The sequence below is a fragment of the Microtus pennsylvanicus genome, chromosome 4 (genome assembly GCF_037038515.1).
Source record: "Microtus pennsylvanicus isolate mMicPen1 chromosome 4, mMicPen1.hap1, whole genome shotgun sequence".
NCBI lineage: Eukaryota > Metazoa > Chordata > Mammalia > Rodentia > Cricetidae > Microtus > Microtus pennsylvanicus.
This window is the reverse complement of record NC_134582.1, coordinates 22,041,527-22,058,615: the sequence shown is the minus strand read 5'-3', so window position 1 is coordinate 22,058,615 and position 17,089 is coordinate 22,041,527. Positions and strand designations below refer to the sequence as shown.

At 39.1% G+C, this 17,089-nt stretch overlaps 1 protein-coding gene across 5 annotated transcripts in view; it reads right to left on the bottom strand.

Annotated features, from left to right (window-relative positions):
- The window catches only part of Txnl1 (thioredoxin like 1), a 28,796-nt gene extending 11,957 nt beyond the window's left edge, over positions 1-16,839 (bottom strand). For 3 of the 5 annotated variants that reach the window (XR_012910271.1, XR_012910272.1, XM_075968489.1), the window contains exons 1-6: positions 16,475-16,778; positions 9,278-9,374; positions 7,153-7,326; positions 4,901-5,023; positions 3,110-3,179; positions 1,599-1,771 (exon numbers count right to left, since the gene is read on the bottom strand). Coding sequence is in view for 2 of the 5 variants with exons in the window: in XM_075968489.1 (XP_075824604.1) it covers positions 1,599-1,771; positions 3,110-3,179; positions 4,901-5,023; positions 7,153-7,326; positions 9,278-9,374; positions 16,475-16,572 (735 nt within the window). In the remaining 3 variants the exon portion in view is untranslated. Of the gene's footprint in view, positions 1-1,598; positions 1,772-3,109; positions 3,180-4,900; positions 5,024-7,152; positions 7,327-9,277; positions 9,375-16,474 lie in introns of all 5 variants that reach the window. The other 2 variants (XR_012910273.1, XM_075968490.1) reach the window with 1 other exon arrangement.
- Between the last annotated feature and the right edge of the window lie 250 nt (positions 16,840-17,089).

Here is a 17,089-nt window from a genome sequence, read left to right as displayed (position 1 = left end):
TTTTTGAGACAAGGTTTCCCTGTGTAGCCCTAACTGTCCTGAAACTCACTTTGTAGACAAGGCTCGCCTTGAACTCACAGAGATCTGCCTACCTCTGCCTCCCAAGTGCTGGGATTAAAGGCACTGCCTGGTGCCTAAACAATTTAGACATGATGGTTTTTGTTTTACCTTATTATATTCTATTTTGTTATGTTTTGTTGTTATCTCTTAGAAGCCTGTTCTTTTCTAATGAGAGACAGAAAGGGAGAGGATCCAGGTAAGAGGGAGGTGGGAAGGAACTGTGAGGAGCAGAGGGAGGGGAAACTGTAATCGGGATATACTGTATAAGGAAAAAAAATATTTTCAATAACAGGAAAAAATGCTGTCTCTCTTCACTTGGATAACAAATGTTATTACTTCTAAGACATTGCTTATCAATTTTATTGTTTTCATAGGCAATCCTAGACTCCTTTCAGAGTTTATCTAATCAATTTAAATATAAGTACAATATTAAATCAGTCCCCAGTTTACTTTTAAATGCAAACACTCCTGTTTATTGTGTTTATACTTATTTTTAAAATCTTTCTTTGATTAAACTGATCAAAACTATTACTTTAATTCAATGTTCATCATCACAAAAGTAATAGGTATGTCTTATTTGTTTTTACTTAGATCACTGACTAGATGTCTGGATATAACGCATAGTGTCTTGAGCAACAGTGTTCTACTATTATGTGACCTTTGTCTTAAACTTCATTTAGACAAAATGTCTCAGGTAATTAAAGCTCAGCTTGTTCACACAGCTTTAAACAATCACAGAAACTGCCCATGTCCATTGAACCCTCCTGAAAAGAACTTAAGAGTGTTCTCTGATTATCCCTCGATACTAAGGCATCGCATCATTCTAGCACGGCTTGAGTCAGAGCTCTCTGGCTGAGCTCTCCTTTCATTCCACTCAAAACCATCTCTGGCAGTATCCAACATCCAGATACACCTTAGCTGTGTCTTAAAATGTAAGACCATCTTTGCAAAAGGTCATTTTTAGCTGGACATAGTGACTCATGCCTACAATTTTAGAACTTGGAAGGTTGAGACAGAAGGACTGTTGTGAGTTCCAAGCCAGCGCAGGCTATATAGTACATTTCAGGCCAAAGTAGGCTAGAGTGAGATTCTGTTTCAAAAACAAAAACAAACAAACAAAAAAAAACCCAAACCAAAACAACAACAACAAAAAATCCTTTTTTAAAAGCCAGCTTTAAGCCGGGCGATGGTGGTGCACGCCTTTAATCCCAGCACTTGGGAGGCAGAGGCAGGCGGATCTCTGTGATCCGGCCTGGTCTACAGAGCGAGTTCCAGGACAGGCTCCAAAGCCGCAGAGAAACCCTGTCTCGAAAAACCAAAAAAAAAAAAAAAAAAAAAAAAGCCAGCTTTAGTAATACTATAGTAACTACACTGAAAGACTACAATTTGAAAAATTAAACAAATCCCATGAATCATCCTCCAGTCCTCAAATTTACCGGACAAACTTACTTTAAACAATCACTTAGAATCACCGAGGACACAGAAGACAGCCCTGCTGCTCACCAACTATAGAAGATACAGTAAGGAAATGAACTCACAGTTACACTGTTAACATTCTGAAATTTAACATAACGAAGAGGGACAATGCCATCTTCTTTAATGTCATCTTCTGTCAGTTCCAGAGCTTGAGTTGGCTCACTCCTTTCTGCCTCCTCAAAATCCATAGATCGGGGTAGGTTGATAAAAATTTTTACATATTTAGGACCTTGACCTATAAAATGGTTTAGAGAAAGAATTGAAGTGCTAAAACTACAAACACACTATATTTTCCTATATCATCAATGCATCTTATACAGAACCTGTGTAGGGCCACATATATATTGACACATAACAACATACACAACTTCAAAACCCTCTACTAAAAGTTCTAAAAATCTGAATATTGACAGTCAATCTTTTTCTTCTAATACTCATTTGCTGGTATCTTCTTAGCCCAGTTTCATTCTACATTAGAATATCTGCTAAATATTAGAAATAAACACACACACACACACACACACACGAGTATACATATGAGTATACACAGAAACAAGTTTCTGCCTTCAGTGCCAAAAGCCACACTAGGAGCTGGTGTGGTGTGGTACGCCATTAATCCCTGCACTTGGGAGGCATAGGCAGGCAGATGTACATAGCAAGCTCCAGGTCAGCTAGGGCTACATGGTGAGATTCTGTCTTAAAACAGAAAGACAAGTTACACTATAATAAATACAACATTATCAGTGAGGAGCTACATGGAAGGTGGCAATGGATTTTGATAGTATATGCAGGTGAACAACCTTTTATAAAATAAACAATATACTAAGTTTTATGGTTGCCATCAACTGGCATATTTTGTTACCCACGAGGAAAACATCATTAGCATTAACACTTATCCAAAAAGAAATTAATCATAAATTAGTATATCTTTTCTTAGATATTAGATAAGAAATATGCCCATTTTACACCACTTAACTCCTTCACTGCCAGTATATGACTTAAAACTCAGATATGTGGCTGATTTAATCATACTAATTTCCATAGAATTTATCTACCAAGTACTTCATAAAATTTTATTATTGAAAACTTATTAACATAAGAAAGTATATAAAAACAAACAAGTAGACATTATTAAACAAACCCTTGGCCAGGCATGGAGGCATACGCCACCTTTAATCCCAGCACTCAAGAGGCCTGGCCAATCATTATTTTTGATTCTAAAAAAAATATTGTTAAATATCTAGAAATGAGAGGAAGAATCCGTACTCTGTAAATTAAGGGGAAAAAATTTTTTTTACTTTAATTCTTAATAATTCCACATTACTTGGCTATTTATAATCTTCAATGAACACATGGAAGAACGACCTCTATTTTTCAGTTCCCAGCAACCACATGGTGGCTCACAACCATCTGTAATGAGGTTTGGTACCCTCTTCTGGCCTGCAGGCATACACACAGACAGAATATTGTATAAATAATAAATAAATAAATATTTTTTAAAAAAGTTTTAAATGTAAGCTAACAGGCTTAACAAAATAGAAAGTCAGTTTTTAATTAACCGTCCTTTACTCACCATTATCTGGTCCTTGAAATTTCATGGAATACAGCTTAACAGGTTGGTTGAATGCCACAGTAATAAGTAGCTGTGAGGGAAACAGTTTCAGCACAAAATGACTTGTCAACACCATGAATTAAAAAGAAAAAAAAGGCTAAGGGGAGCTAACATAAAGGTGGCACAAATCTAGTTCATCTAACAAAACCATTGCAATAAAGAGATTCTGTATGCTGAAATTAACTTCATTAGTTTGACAGTTAAGAACAGCCACTATCAATTACTTATGTAAAGAATGGCAGAAAAAAGTAATTTAGGTAAAGGAACTTAAGATCTAGATCTGGGGCTGGAGAGAGCACTGACTGCTTCTCCAGACGACCAGCATTCAATTCTCACACCCACACAGTTGCTCACAGGCATTTGTAACTCCAGTCCCGGGGATCCAACACCCTCTTCTTGCACCTCCAAGGGCACCAGGCATAATGTGATACAAAGATAAGTATTTAAAAAAAAAACTAAGATCTTGTGACCTAAAAACTGGCAAGTAACATACATTCCCACAAATGAAACAAAATTCTTAAATAAAATAAATGTAGTTCTTAAATTTTAATATGTAACACATTTTTCTAGTGTGTCAAATACTTAGTCATATCACGTGACTACTGAAAGGTAATGCAGTCATGCAGAAAGATGGACCCTCACATGAACTGTGACCTAAAATTCACAAAGCAGGACTCTTGGGACCAGGAATGTGGCTCAGTGTACACAATGCTCTGAAGTGGTGGAAGGAAGAAAGGCCTCCACAAACTTCATTCTGAATTTCTCTAGAAGGCCACATAAGGAACTAAGACACCAATGCTGTCTAGATTCTCTCAGAAGCTCTAAGTTATCCATAAAGTTTCTTTCCATCCAAAACTGTTTACTGCTAAACTCCTACCCTGTAAGAAAGACTTCCCTTAACATAAGATTTCAGCAAAGCTGTAGACAATGCTACAGTCTACACTGCCATGTTTTTAGGCCACTATACACAGGAATACAGTATGAATCATAGTTCTGAAGTAACCCTAGATAGAAGAAAGGGTTTAGACTTATTTCAAAACTATACTAAGGTCTAAGAAAACAGCTAGACTATTTCCTTTGGTTACTCAACTTACTTTTTATACTTGACTTATTAATAATGGGTCCAAACAGCAAGCATGACATGTGCAAGGAGCTGAAATGCTGGGAAAAAGCAGGTGAGGGAAAGCTAGAAAGAGCAGGTCAGCAAGACATCCGAAAGATGACAGCAAAGAGTCATTAACTCTTACAAGAAGATGCAACAAACATGCAGACTTCAGACTTTATAAACTTTGGTGACCGAGTAGAAGAGAAAAATTTCCCACACAGTGGAATAGGGAGTAAATTAAGGAAAGCAACACCCAGAAGATAAAGATGACATGATAGGTGTTTACCCTTCTTTCTCCGTGGCAAAAGCAACACAGGGGAAAGAAGAAAACAGTGTTTTTATCTGGGACTAAGCAGACAGTCTTCTACGGGAAGGCTTACCTAGACAATCGCTATTGCTCAGACACAAACTATCTGGATAGGAAAAACACAGAAAGCAGTTCTTAAAAAACAACCAAGTGATGGTGGTAATCTAAGCAGCGGTGGGGCCAATCATGAGCGCTGCAATGTTCTTCAGAGCACAGGGCACCTCACACAGAAAGGAGATGGGATAGGAGTCAGCGGGATGTAGTCATAAGGAGAACACTACAGAGAAACGAGCACGGAGAATGACAGTGCCTACTAGCTTTAACATAGGCGCCCAATTACCTGCTCATCACAGTCAGATTCCAAGAAGGACATGTCTTTTCGTAAACAGTTGTCAAAGCCATGCTCATCACTTTCATTAAGACATTCACAACCAGCTTTGTTAATAAAAGGCATTAAATCCATCTGAAACAAAAGAAATAAAAAACTTAGGCAAAGCACTTAGCTTTAGCATAAAAATTATAAAGACTCAGATCTATGATTCTTTCTAGATTTAGCAATTTTGAAGAAAATGTTTGTTTTAAAACAGTTACTGAAATTTTTATAATGGTCTTTTCCTTTGAATTTCTGACTGAAATCTATCACTAATTATTAAAGCAAAATCTAGGCTTACCCTATATGGTAAAGTATTAGAAATCTAACTTTTAGGTCTCAGTATTTCCCAGGACACTTACTACAAGGAACTTATGAATTGTAAGTATATATTTTGTGTATCCCAGAAGCCTCTCAAGGGGACCCAGGACACTTGTAACCCAGCACTTGGGAAGCAGCTGTAAGAAACACAGGGCTGAGGCTCCACCTTGGGCACACATTGAGTCTGAGGTCAACCTACATGAGACCCCATCTCAAATAAAACCAAACCATACACAGCAAAAATAAATGTACACCAAAAACAACACCAAAAACAACAACAACAACCAAAAAAAACCCCACCAAACCAAAAGAAGCTAACAACACCAACAAATCCGATCATCAAAAGATGATCTCTGTCTCCAGGACTTCATGAGAGGGCAAATCCTAAGCGACAAGGACAAGCTAGCAAGCATCAACAACCTAATCCCATTCGCCCTAAACAGTACTCTGTATGAGCCCTTATGGGCCCCTCCTCCTTTCATGACATCCAGGTAAGAGCAGGGTTCTTATAGTATTTTCCTATGCTTTCCTTATTCTTAACTGTGTTTAAGTGTTTTACAGAGTATATGGCTTCCTGTGAGATACTTAAAATCTGACCCAGGGATGATCCCCAGGTGGGCAGACACACACAACCTCAGTTCCTGGTACTCAGGTCCTGGTACTAAAAGGACTAAAATCAAAGGTGATCATGAAATTACCACATTAGTAGACTCTTACTAGCTTAGCTATAGATAAAACCCCCTCAAAGCAGATCATAGAGCACAAGATCGTAAGTAATGTTTTAGGAATTTAGAGGTTGCTTTGCTTTAGGTCAAACCAATTAAAAGCACTAACACTGCAGTCGAGTCTGGACAAATGTGCCCATGGAACTTCTTTATCTAATCATTTCTGAACACAAGCACCATGAACCCACACAAAGTAACTACACTGCAGAAAACACCACTTACTCCACCTCCTCTTTCCTCCAACCCATTTCCCAAGTGTTAGAACTACTTTATCCCAAAAGCATCCTCAGGGGCCAAATTAGAAACCTGTCTTCTAATCTTTATGCTTGGCTGACTTGTAAATAAACTTTATCTTTCTCAAAACTTGCTTTAGCACACCAGAAGAATAGGTATCAATGACCTAGTTCAGTAATTATCAACCCCAACTCAAAAAATTTACACTTTTTAATTGGGTGCTATTTTAAATAAATACTAATGATATAGGCTAACAGAAAATAAAGATTCCCACACACAACATGCACACAAAAACAAGCTGTCATGTTTACCTGACTAGTTTTTCAGCTTGAATTTAAAGGGTTTACAGATACACTGGTTTACTTTACTGTACCAAATATAAACTTTTTAATGTAGTAACTTCAACTTGAGAAACAAGTGTATACCATAAAATACTATTTCTAAACTCTGCTTCCTCCCCGAATAATCTCAAACCATGCAAAACTGCACTAGAACTATTCTATGTAGATTAGAAATATTATCCTTTGAGTTCTTCAGCCTCCATAAACATTTAAAAAGTATTGTTAAAATACATTTAATACTAAAGTTACATTTGATTCTAAGCCAAACAAAAATGACTATAGGAGGTTAGGTATAAGGGACATTTTACATAACTATAAAAATGAGAAGTGTTTTCAATGCCATGTTCTCCACTCACGGAAGGGAGGCACGCACTAGACTTATTTAATAGTTTAGAAATCAATTTCGAGTGACAAAGAATCTAGCAAAAGAAATTTAGGGGAATGTGATTTACAATGTAGATTTATGGTTATAACAGACCAACAAAACTCAATAGCCCACTTTAGTTTGAAAAAATTTTGAATTAATAAGAAAACAGTAAATTTCAATTCAACCAAGTAACACCAAATTTAAGATACTGATCTTGCTCTTCTGATGACATACATAGCCCTTCGGAATGTCTGTGTCTTCGTTGCTTCCAGGATCATTTTCTAGATGCTGCTTGATTTTCTCTTCTAGTCCCACAGCATCTGCTCCTTGATACTGATCGATTCTCACTTTGTTTCGAAAAAACAAAAATGTAGGTGTTGCTGAGATATTGTTCGTGGCAGCTGTTCCCTACAATAGGAAAATTAAACAGTGAAAAAATTAAAAACAAATCTTATACCATTTTGATTTTTCATTCTACAACTTTAAGCAAATTAAAATAGCACAAGTCCTAACCAGAAACGTAAAACAATGTACTCCTAATTATTATTTAAGAAAGAACAGACTGGGCTGCAGAGAAGGTGGTTCTTCCAGAGGATGGGAGTTCAATTTCTAGCATCTATATGGCAGCTCACAACCACCTATATGACTCCAGTTCCAGGAGATTCAATTTCCTCTTCTGGACTCTGTAGGACCCAGGCACACATTACTCAGTCAGGCATGACAAATGAAAAAAAAAATTTAAAGGCAGCCCTATAAGGGAGTTTCTACAGAGACACAGCCACATTACCCATACACCCACATAGAAAACAGCTGCCTTTATCTCTTCAGACATTAGTTCTACTGTCATATACTTTACCCACAGAAGAGCTACCTTCTAATAATAGCAGAAATTGTGCTTTATGGTAAGCAGCTTTCTTATAATTTCACAGTATGAATTTTCCTAAAAGAAATAACCAAAGGCTGAGCATGGAGGTGCCTTTAACCCCAGCACTTGGGAGACAGAGGCAGGCAGATCTCTTGAGTTTGAGTCCTCTGGTCCTACACAGAGAAATCAGGTCAGCCAGGGCTAAATAAGACTGTCTCAAAAGAAAACAAAAATAAGGAAGGTAATGATGAGTCAAAACAAACCACTGCTGCTTAGAAAAAGAAGAGCCAATCTATACCACCTGTCAAAGAAAGGGACATGGTAATGTTTTCTGTCTTGGAAAAGGGGCGCGCTCATCCATTTTCTACTCTTACAGAACTGATTTCGGGTCATCATTAAAATAATAGCTATCCTTTTAAGTTTTGCTCTAGTTCTACCCTTTAATACTGAATGGAAATTAATAATAACCAGAGCACCCTATTTAAACTTTTCATGATAAGACTTAAAAACCAACAGAGCAAGTCTGTCCTCTCACATATGTAGATTGTATGAAGAGGTACAGAATATATATCATTCAAAGAAAAAAAGCATAAAGGTAACCAAGGGATATCTTCTCTAAATATCACAGGTGACCTACTAGAATAATGCTACCTTAAAAAAAAAATAAGAGAGACAGAAATATGAGCCATACATGTGATCGTAAATTTCCTAGTATGTATAATAATTAAAAAAACTAAGGTAAATAAAGTCAATATATTTTAGTGAAGTCGATATGTACATTTTCAACATATTAAATATAAAGATAATGAAACAATTTTCTTTCGTAAACTAATATACCTAAAATAAGGACAGTGATACTACCTATTAACATTTAATGTAGGAAAACAAAACTAAAGTGTGCAATGTCAGGTTTCCCCTACCATTAGAAAAGTTTAAGACAATTCAGATTGTGCAAAAATATTTGCAGAATATACTACACAAAGTACTTTTACCTCTAACACACAGTAAACACTTACCAAAAAAAGTAAGACATCCAAAAGAAAACCTCTTGGAATAGGTAACTTAACAAATAAGGTTCTTAAGATGAAAATTAGTTAATGGGGAAATCAAGGAAATGCAAATTGAAGCTACTTTTACTGCAACAGGTAAACCAAAAACAGTATTTAGGATGACGAGGAACTGAGCTTTCTATCATATACTGTTCTCAACAATGCAGAGTATAACCACTTTGAGGAGAGGGTAGGGACATACTTTAAAGATAAGATTATAAGTGATGAAATTAAATCTAACTATTATCAAAAACTCTCCACTATAACTTTATGATTAATAAGCCAATGCCTCAGCAGATACAGAACTGCCAGATAACCTGCTACTTTAACAACACTGCATTAATTTCACCTCATATTTTTTAAAAAACTTGAAATAAAACACTTTCATGTTGGATTTTGATCTATTTCATGAAAAACAGAGTGACAAAAGGCTCTTCTGCCTTACCTGGCACTGATGTACATCTACTTCCAAGAAAACTGCCTGTGGATACTTATTACTCATAGAACTGAATGCTGGAGCAATCCTCAAACACGGTCCACACCTGTGAGAAAGACAGAGCTATATTCAGAAAAATAATATAAACACTGTACTAACTTATGCTATAAAAGCATTTATCAGGTTAAATAAAATAAGGCAAACTGATATTCTTGGCACTCTAATATATCCATCTGGGTCATTTATAATACTGATAAACACCAATATCGCTTTAATGAGTACAGAAACAATATTAGGTCTCAGGCTTAAGACTGTAAAATCTTTCTGTTTTGTTCTCATTGAAAGAATATAGCTGGGCAGTGGTGTACAGCTTTAGTCCCAGCACTCGGGAGGCAGAGACAGGCGGATCTCTGTGAGTTCAAGGCCAGCCTGGTCTACAGAGCTAGTTCCAGGACAGGCTCCAAAGCCACAGAGAAACCCTGTCTCGAAAAACCAAAAAAAAAAAAAAAAATCAAAACTAATAAACAACAACAAAAGAATACAAAGGAAAACAAAGAGACATGTCTATAAACTGAAAAAAAATAGTCAGTGTTGTCAAGAAATCAATCCTCCTTGACTAGGATTAATATACAATCCCAAAATTTTTAAAATGAAACTAACAAATTTATACTCTAACATTTATGGGGAACAACAAGGACAACCTAACCTGAGGTTAAAAGCTTTAAAAAAAAATTAAGAAAGGCCTATCATAAAGCTTTACTAATTAACAGCACACAATGAATTAGGTTGAACATGTTATTTGAAAACTTTTAGAATTCAAAATGACCCTAAACCCCAAAACTGGATATTATATCAGCCCTCAAAAAGTGTAGATAACAGAGCATTCAAAAATTTCAAATGTTCAAGGCCGGGCGATGGTGGCGCACGTCTTTAATCCCAGCACTCGGGAGGCAGAGGTAGGCGGATCTCTGTGAGTTCGAGACCATCCTGGTCTACAGAGCTAGTTCCAGGACAGGCTCCAAAGCCACAGAGAAACCCTGTCTCGAAAAACCAAAAAAAAAAAAAAAAAAAAAAAAATTCAAATGTTCAGATTTGAGCCATTTTCCTAGTAGAGTCTGTGTATGTTAACTATCCCAAGCCGTAACACACTCTGAAGGGTGAAACACTCGTAACCTAACACCATCAACCACCATCTCAGAACTAAAGCACAAAGCTCAGTGTGCCAGTGCACACCATTAATCCCAGCACTTGGGAGGCAGAGGTAGGTGAATTCCAGACTAGACTGTCTACACAGAAACTCAGGCATCACTAACATATGAGGCAATTTTAAGCAGTCTAATATATATATGAAACTACTGAAAATGAAGATATTTGAAACACTATGTAAAATAATCTCAAATTTTGTAAAAAATTATAAAATAAGTATAATCAAAGATTGAGCAAAAGAAAAAGAATAAAGGCAAGTGGGGCAATAAAGAATATAGCAAACAGACCAACTCTAATTATACCACTAACATAAGTAAATAACTTAAAAAAACTGGCTGAACAGGTTTTTCTTAGGGAAAGTCCCCCTTCTGCTTTCTATTCTGGGGGTGGGGAGGGAATCAGTGATATTGAAGATGGCTAGTAGCTTTGTTATGAGTTTGATTCTCATTTGGCTATAAAACAAATCTTGTTGGAAAATATATGGAAACAGGGAATGGGCAACCTCTTCCCTGGTGTTGAAATATGTCCCAGCTGGTCCCTGGTCTGGTTTGTAGAGATTCTGTTAGTTGAATGCTATAAAGGAGAATGGCTCTTTGGATTGTGCCAGCATAGCTAGCATTGTTAACCAACTGTAGCAGACTCTGCAAATAAAAGTGATTGTGAACCCCCGTCCCCCCCCCAAAAAAAAAACCCAGGCTGGAGAGATGGTACAGTGGTTAAGAGAGCACTGGCTGCTCTTCCAGAGGTCCTGAATTCAATTCCCAGCACCCACATGATGGCTCACAACCATCTGTAATGCATGCCAGGCAGTCTTTAATTTCAGCACTCGGGGGCAGAGGCAGGTGGATGAGTTCAAGGCCAGCCTGGTCTACTAGAACTAGTTCTAGGACAGGTTCCAAAGCTACAGAGAAACCTTGTCTTGAAAAATCACACACACCAAAAAACCCACCACCATATGTAATGCAATCTGCTGCCCTCTTCTAGTGTGCATGAGGACAGAGCACTCATGTACATAAAATAGGCAAGTAAGTTTTTTTAAAAAGAAAATAAAACAATTATGACTAAGTGTGGTGGTGCACACTTTCCATTCCAGCACTGGGGAGGCAGAGGGAGGCTGATCTCTGCAAACTGGAAGGCAGCATGGTCTACAAAGCAAGTTCTAGGGCATCCTCAGCTACATAACGGAGAGACCCATCTCAAAAAACATACAAACAGAACTGAAGGTCAAAAGTTAAGTAAACTGTTCAAAATCCAACATTCTAGTTAGCAAAACAGCCGGCCACAGGTAGGGCAATTTATAAATCCAATCCAATCCCAGTTCTTTTAAAAGAGTTACTGAGTTTTTATTAATAAAAATTTCCTTGCAGCTCTAATATTAAATGATATTCATAAACCTGTTAACTTCTTCCCTGCCTTCTACAATAGCCACTGCTCTTATCTTCAGTAAAGCTTGTGTAAACATATATACAAACATGGATAAAGAAAATGAATGCACCCTGTAAAGTCTCATTTCGGAAGGCTTGTTTTTCCAGAGAGGGTAACTTTCATACAGGCCATTTCTGAATGTATTGTTGTTACTAAAACACAGCTATGTCCATAACTGGTTCTGTAAATCACGTTTATTTTAATAAACGTTATTAATAAGATAATATACTTTGGCCACTTGTGACATTTCACAATTCACAAAAACGTTAATTCTGGTCACCCCATTTAACATTTTACACCTGCCAAGTACAGGGCTAGGGGAAAGCTCAGTAGCAGATCGTTTGGCCCTGGGGTCAATCCCCAGCCAAAAAATAAAAACTCCAAAGAATAACGTCCTAGACTCTAACTCTTTAACCATTTTCAAAAGTCCACAACAGATCTCCAGCGTTTAGTTGCTGTTCTTTATAAAGCAATGGCTCTACTACATGCTCTTCAAGAAACAATAGACTTTTGAAAAGAGTAAGACTACAAAATACAATTTGATTTTCATATAGTTTAAGTTAAGGCAAAACTAACAGTGTTAGAATCCAAAAGTGATGGGAAGGAGCCCAAGGATGCAAGAACCTGGGACTGTTAATGATGATGTACTTCTTATACTTAGTGTTGGTTATAAAGATGAGGTCCCTTGAAAAACTTATACAGGTACATATTTTAGTAGTTAGTGTACTTTTGAATGTTAATCATCAAAAAAACAAACAAACACCACTAGCACCCTTCCTGAATGGTAACTGATACCTAACCACTTACAAAATAAGGCCCTCTATAAGAAAACAAAATACAGGGTAAACTGTCTATAACAGGAAGATCTGACTTACTGGGGAAAAAAGTGATATACTCACAATTTCGAGATAAAAATCATTCCTATTATACAAATGGGGGAGAAACCATACGTTCTTTTAGGTTAGTAACCAAAACAATAGAACAGCACTGTTGATAATTATTCTGGCCATATTTAAGAAGCAACTATTTAGAGACAGTATTTTGAAAATCTTATCAGAATAGGAAGTTTTTAAAATGCCTTTTTAAAGATTTATTTTGTGTGTTTTGCCTGCATGTATCACACTGATGTCTGATGGACTTTGAGGCCAGAAGAGGGCATCATATCCCCTGGAGCTGGAGTTAAAGGTGGTTATGAGCTACCAATGTGGGAGCTAGGAATTGAACCAGGGTCCTTTGAATGAACAGACCATGCTCTTAACTGCTAAGCCATTTTTCCAGTCCCCAGAATAGATACTAACATATAGAATTAATTCTCTTAACAGTACAAATAGGTCAATTTAGTCTCATCTTGTCAGGAAAATATAAGAGAATAAACTGGACTGTTGTTGGGTTATAATGTTAAGATTATAATGCAGACAGAATTGTAGTTAATTTGTTCAGAGCAATCTGTATTTAAAATGAATTAAAGCAGAGATTGAAAAAGATGTAATATGCCAATGTCCACAGTAGTTTTCATTATTTTTAATAAGCAAGCACAAGTGTCCACCCACAGACAAATGGATAAAATGGTACATACACACAATGGGATATATTTGCAATCCTGATGCATGCTATGCTACAGATGCACCTTGAATGCATGCTAAGTGAAATGACCAAGAAGCATACATTGTTATGGTTGCACTCACATAAGATGGCTAAATTGGCCAATTCCCAGAGACAGAAAGTGCAGTGAAGGCTACCAGGGAAGTAGGTGGGTCTGGGGAAGGTGAGGTCTCACAGGTTTGCTCTTCTGGAGAAGTGAGGATGGGGAGTTACTACTTAACCGGTTCGGCTTCTACTTGGGATGATAAAGCCATTTTAGGAAATAATGGTGATGACGACGTACTACTGTGAGTGTACATAATACCACTACGTTACACTCTTTCAAACTGCTGAAGTGACTGCATATGGAGGTGAACAGCCATAATTCCAGCATTCAGAAAGCTATGGCAGGAGGATCACAAGAGGCTAGTCTGAGCCTCAAAAAGAAAAAGAAAAGTAAAATCAATGTTATGCCCTATACATTTTACTCTAAAAAGAAAAATGGGGCTTGGGGTGTAACTTAGTGATAGAGTGCCTGCCTAGTATGTTCAAAGACCCTGCACAAACACTGAAGAGTTCTTGAAAATTTCTTGAACAAAGCAATCTATACACTGCTTGAGGAAAATTAATTTAGACCAATGGTTGATAAGCCATGTGCAATTTAGCTTAAAGTACATCATTGAAGTGAAAAATCAGATATTAGAAAAAATTATGCCCTTAACCTAAAATGAGGTAACATTAGCTTTCCCTGAGCAGTTTGGACAGACTTTACTGGACATGGTTATTTGCAAGTCCAGTATAAATAAAGCCAGTTACGCTGCCAATGAGCTCAGGGTGGGATGAATGCTAGGACTGGCCATGTTTAAAAAACGTGAAGGATATTTGATATTTTAAAAGTAAGAAAGAATGTTAAGGGTAAATACAACCTTACTAGATTCATAAATGTTACTTCAATACTCTTTTAAACTAAAAATGCGATCTAAATGTAAGCACTAACTTGCCTTCAGTTTTCACAAAATTGTTTTTATTGCACCGAGTCACTTAACAGTAAGTATAATCTAGCTCAATCCCCATGCGTGTGTTAACCACGCTGCAGCCTGCTAACAGGAGTTGCAGCAGCAGCCATGTCCCCCACCTTCCTCACGTCAATCTAGCTGCTCATTACTCTGCCCCTGGTACGGTGAGGGGGACAAACCACTGAACCACAAAAGCGCAAAAGCTCCAACTGACCAAGATTAGAAGGACGGACTAAAAATGAGAGGCCTTGAAGCCATCGTCCTCTCCTCTGCTGTAGTCTAGCCAACAAATGTGCAGGTACTCTCCTAGTACAGAAGCTACAAAACGCGACAACATCGCTAAAGCTCAGACACGTTTCTAGAGTTCCGACATTCCCTTGAGACTTGTATTAATATATATGCCATGGCCCAAGCTCTTCCATTTAGTAAATGTAAAAGTATCATGTCATGTGGGTACTCTATTTCCCTCTGTTAATTTTTTGCCCCTTTCCAGTTCTCGGGAAGACCGGCTCAAAACAAACACCAACAGAACCCCTCTTAGCTGTTTTCATGTCTATTTGTACCCCAATCGCCTGACGCTATCTACATTTGTATGTTTCCTCCGGGATTAAAAAACAACACAACTAACAACACGCACAAGAAAACCTGTTACATAAACAGCAGTACTGGGACTAGATTACTTCAAGTTGGTATATGCGTAAAAACTGCCAGGTGCTCAAAGATCTCTAAACTTCCTAACTACATACCGCTTACATACAAGAGCTCCGTAAATACACGCTGAATTGCGCCGGGCGGTGGGGGCACACGCCTTTAATCCCAGCACTTGGGAGGCAGAGGCAGGCGGATCTCTGTGAGTTTGAGGCCAGCCTGGTCTACAAGACCTAGTTCCGGGACCAGCAACAAAGCTACAGAGAAACCCTGTCTCGAAAAACCAAAAAAAAAAAAAAAAAAAAGAAAAAGAAAAAAAATGCACGCTGAATTTTCGCTCTTAGGGCCTACTTCCTGTGTACATATAAGAACATTATTACACACCCGATAAGCGATCCACCAGTTTTGTGTCCTTTACACTGTGACTTTATCCAAAGACAATTAACATCTTTTCAGATCTCTATCACCTAAAATCATTAAGGTAAAAAGGTAATTTGGGTCAGGAGGTGATGGCGCACACCTTTAATTCCAGTATTTGGGAGGCCGAGGCAGGTGGACCTCTGTGAGTTCGAGGCCAGCCTGGCCTACAAGGGCTAGTTCCAGGACAGGCTCCAAAGCTGCAGAGAAACCCTGTCTCGAAAAACCAAAGGGGGAAAAAGGTAATTTGGTCACCACAGAGGCCTGTCCAACCGGGAACATGTATACACTGTATTCTGTGTCTGTTATCTGCATATACAAAGGAGCCTGACAATACCAAGCATGGTACAAACATGTTATGCACATGAAAAAACATTATGTCCCATTAACTTAATTCAAAAGGCACCAACTACGCCTTAAGACTACATTATTCGGACTAGATGGGCATCCACAGATGCATCTTCCAAAGGCTTTGCAGAAACGCAGGCGAAGAGAAAGCAAAGCGTTTGGAAAATTAAGCCTTGAGAGATACGAAAATGCAAGCGATCGCCGTCTCTTCCGAAAGACAGGAACCGGCGCAGGCAGCAGAGGCTGGGACTCCCACAAGCTGGAAGAAGTCGCGGGCAGCCCCCAAGAGCAGAGCACATCTGCGAATTTCAAGTCGGCGGGTTGGCATGTCCTGAGCCTGCAAGACCCAGCAGAATGGTCCCTGCGCCCGCCCGGACGTCCCGGATGCACATCTGAGACCCGCTCCCTAGAGCCGAGGCCTAGGCCCGGCAGCGGCCTGGGCTGTGGTCACCGCCGGACATTCCAGAGCAGAAGCCGACAGGAGAACAGGGACCCGGAAAACGAGGCGGGGGTGGGGGAAAGGGACCCACAGAGGAATGCCAACAGGGCCCAGACTCAGCCTCACCCTCTCATGGTGAACTTGACCACAGCAAGTCGGGAGCCCGCCCCACTCAGCTCCGGCTGGAAATCTGGATCGCTGCCGACCGGCTTCACTCCCACCATCCTCACAGAGAGCCCGGCAGGGCGGCCGCGACGCTTCCGGCTTCAAAACTTAAAAAGAAAGGCCGAGAGAGGCCCAGAAGGGCTGCGGGAGGCCGGGGCCTGGACCGGAGCGACGACCACGACGTGTCGTCCCCGGAGCGCGGAGTGCCGAGTCACGCCAGGGAGCAGACGAGCCGAGGGGGAGGAGACGGGCAGGGAGGGGAGCGAGAGGGACAAGGCGCGCAGCACCCAGCAGCCACCGCGCGGAGGGAGCCTCGGCGCTGGAGTGTTCGACGTCATTTCCGCGCCTTCCGTTTGCTTGCTCAGCTGAGCCTTGCGCTACCGGAATGGCGCAGGCGCGGGCGCATACACAAGCACAGGCTGTGAGAGTGGGCGGTGCCGCTGCCGTTTTGAAATTGATGCCCTAGCTTCGCTGACCTGATGTTTGGTTTTGTATTATTATTATTATTTTTGTTGTTGTTGTTGTTATTTTACTGAGGATGGACTCGGGGAGACTGGGCGGCGAAGGGACTCCCTC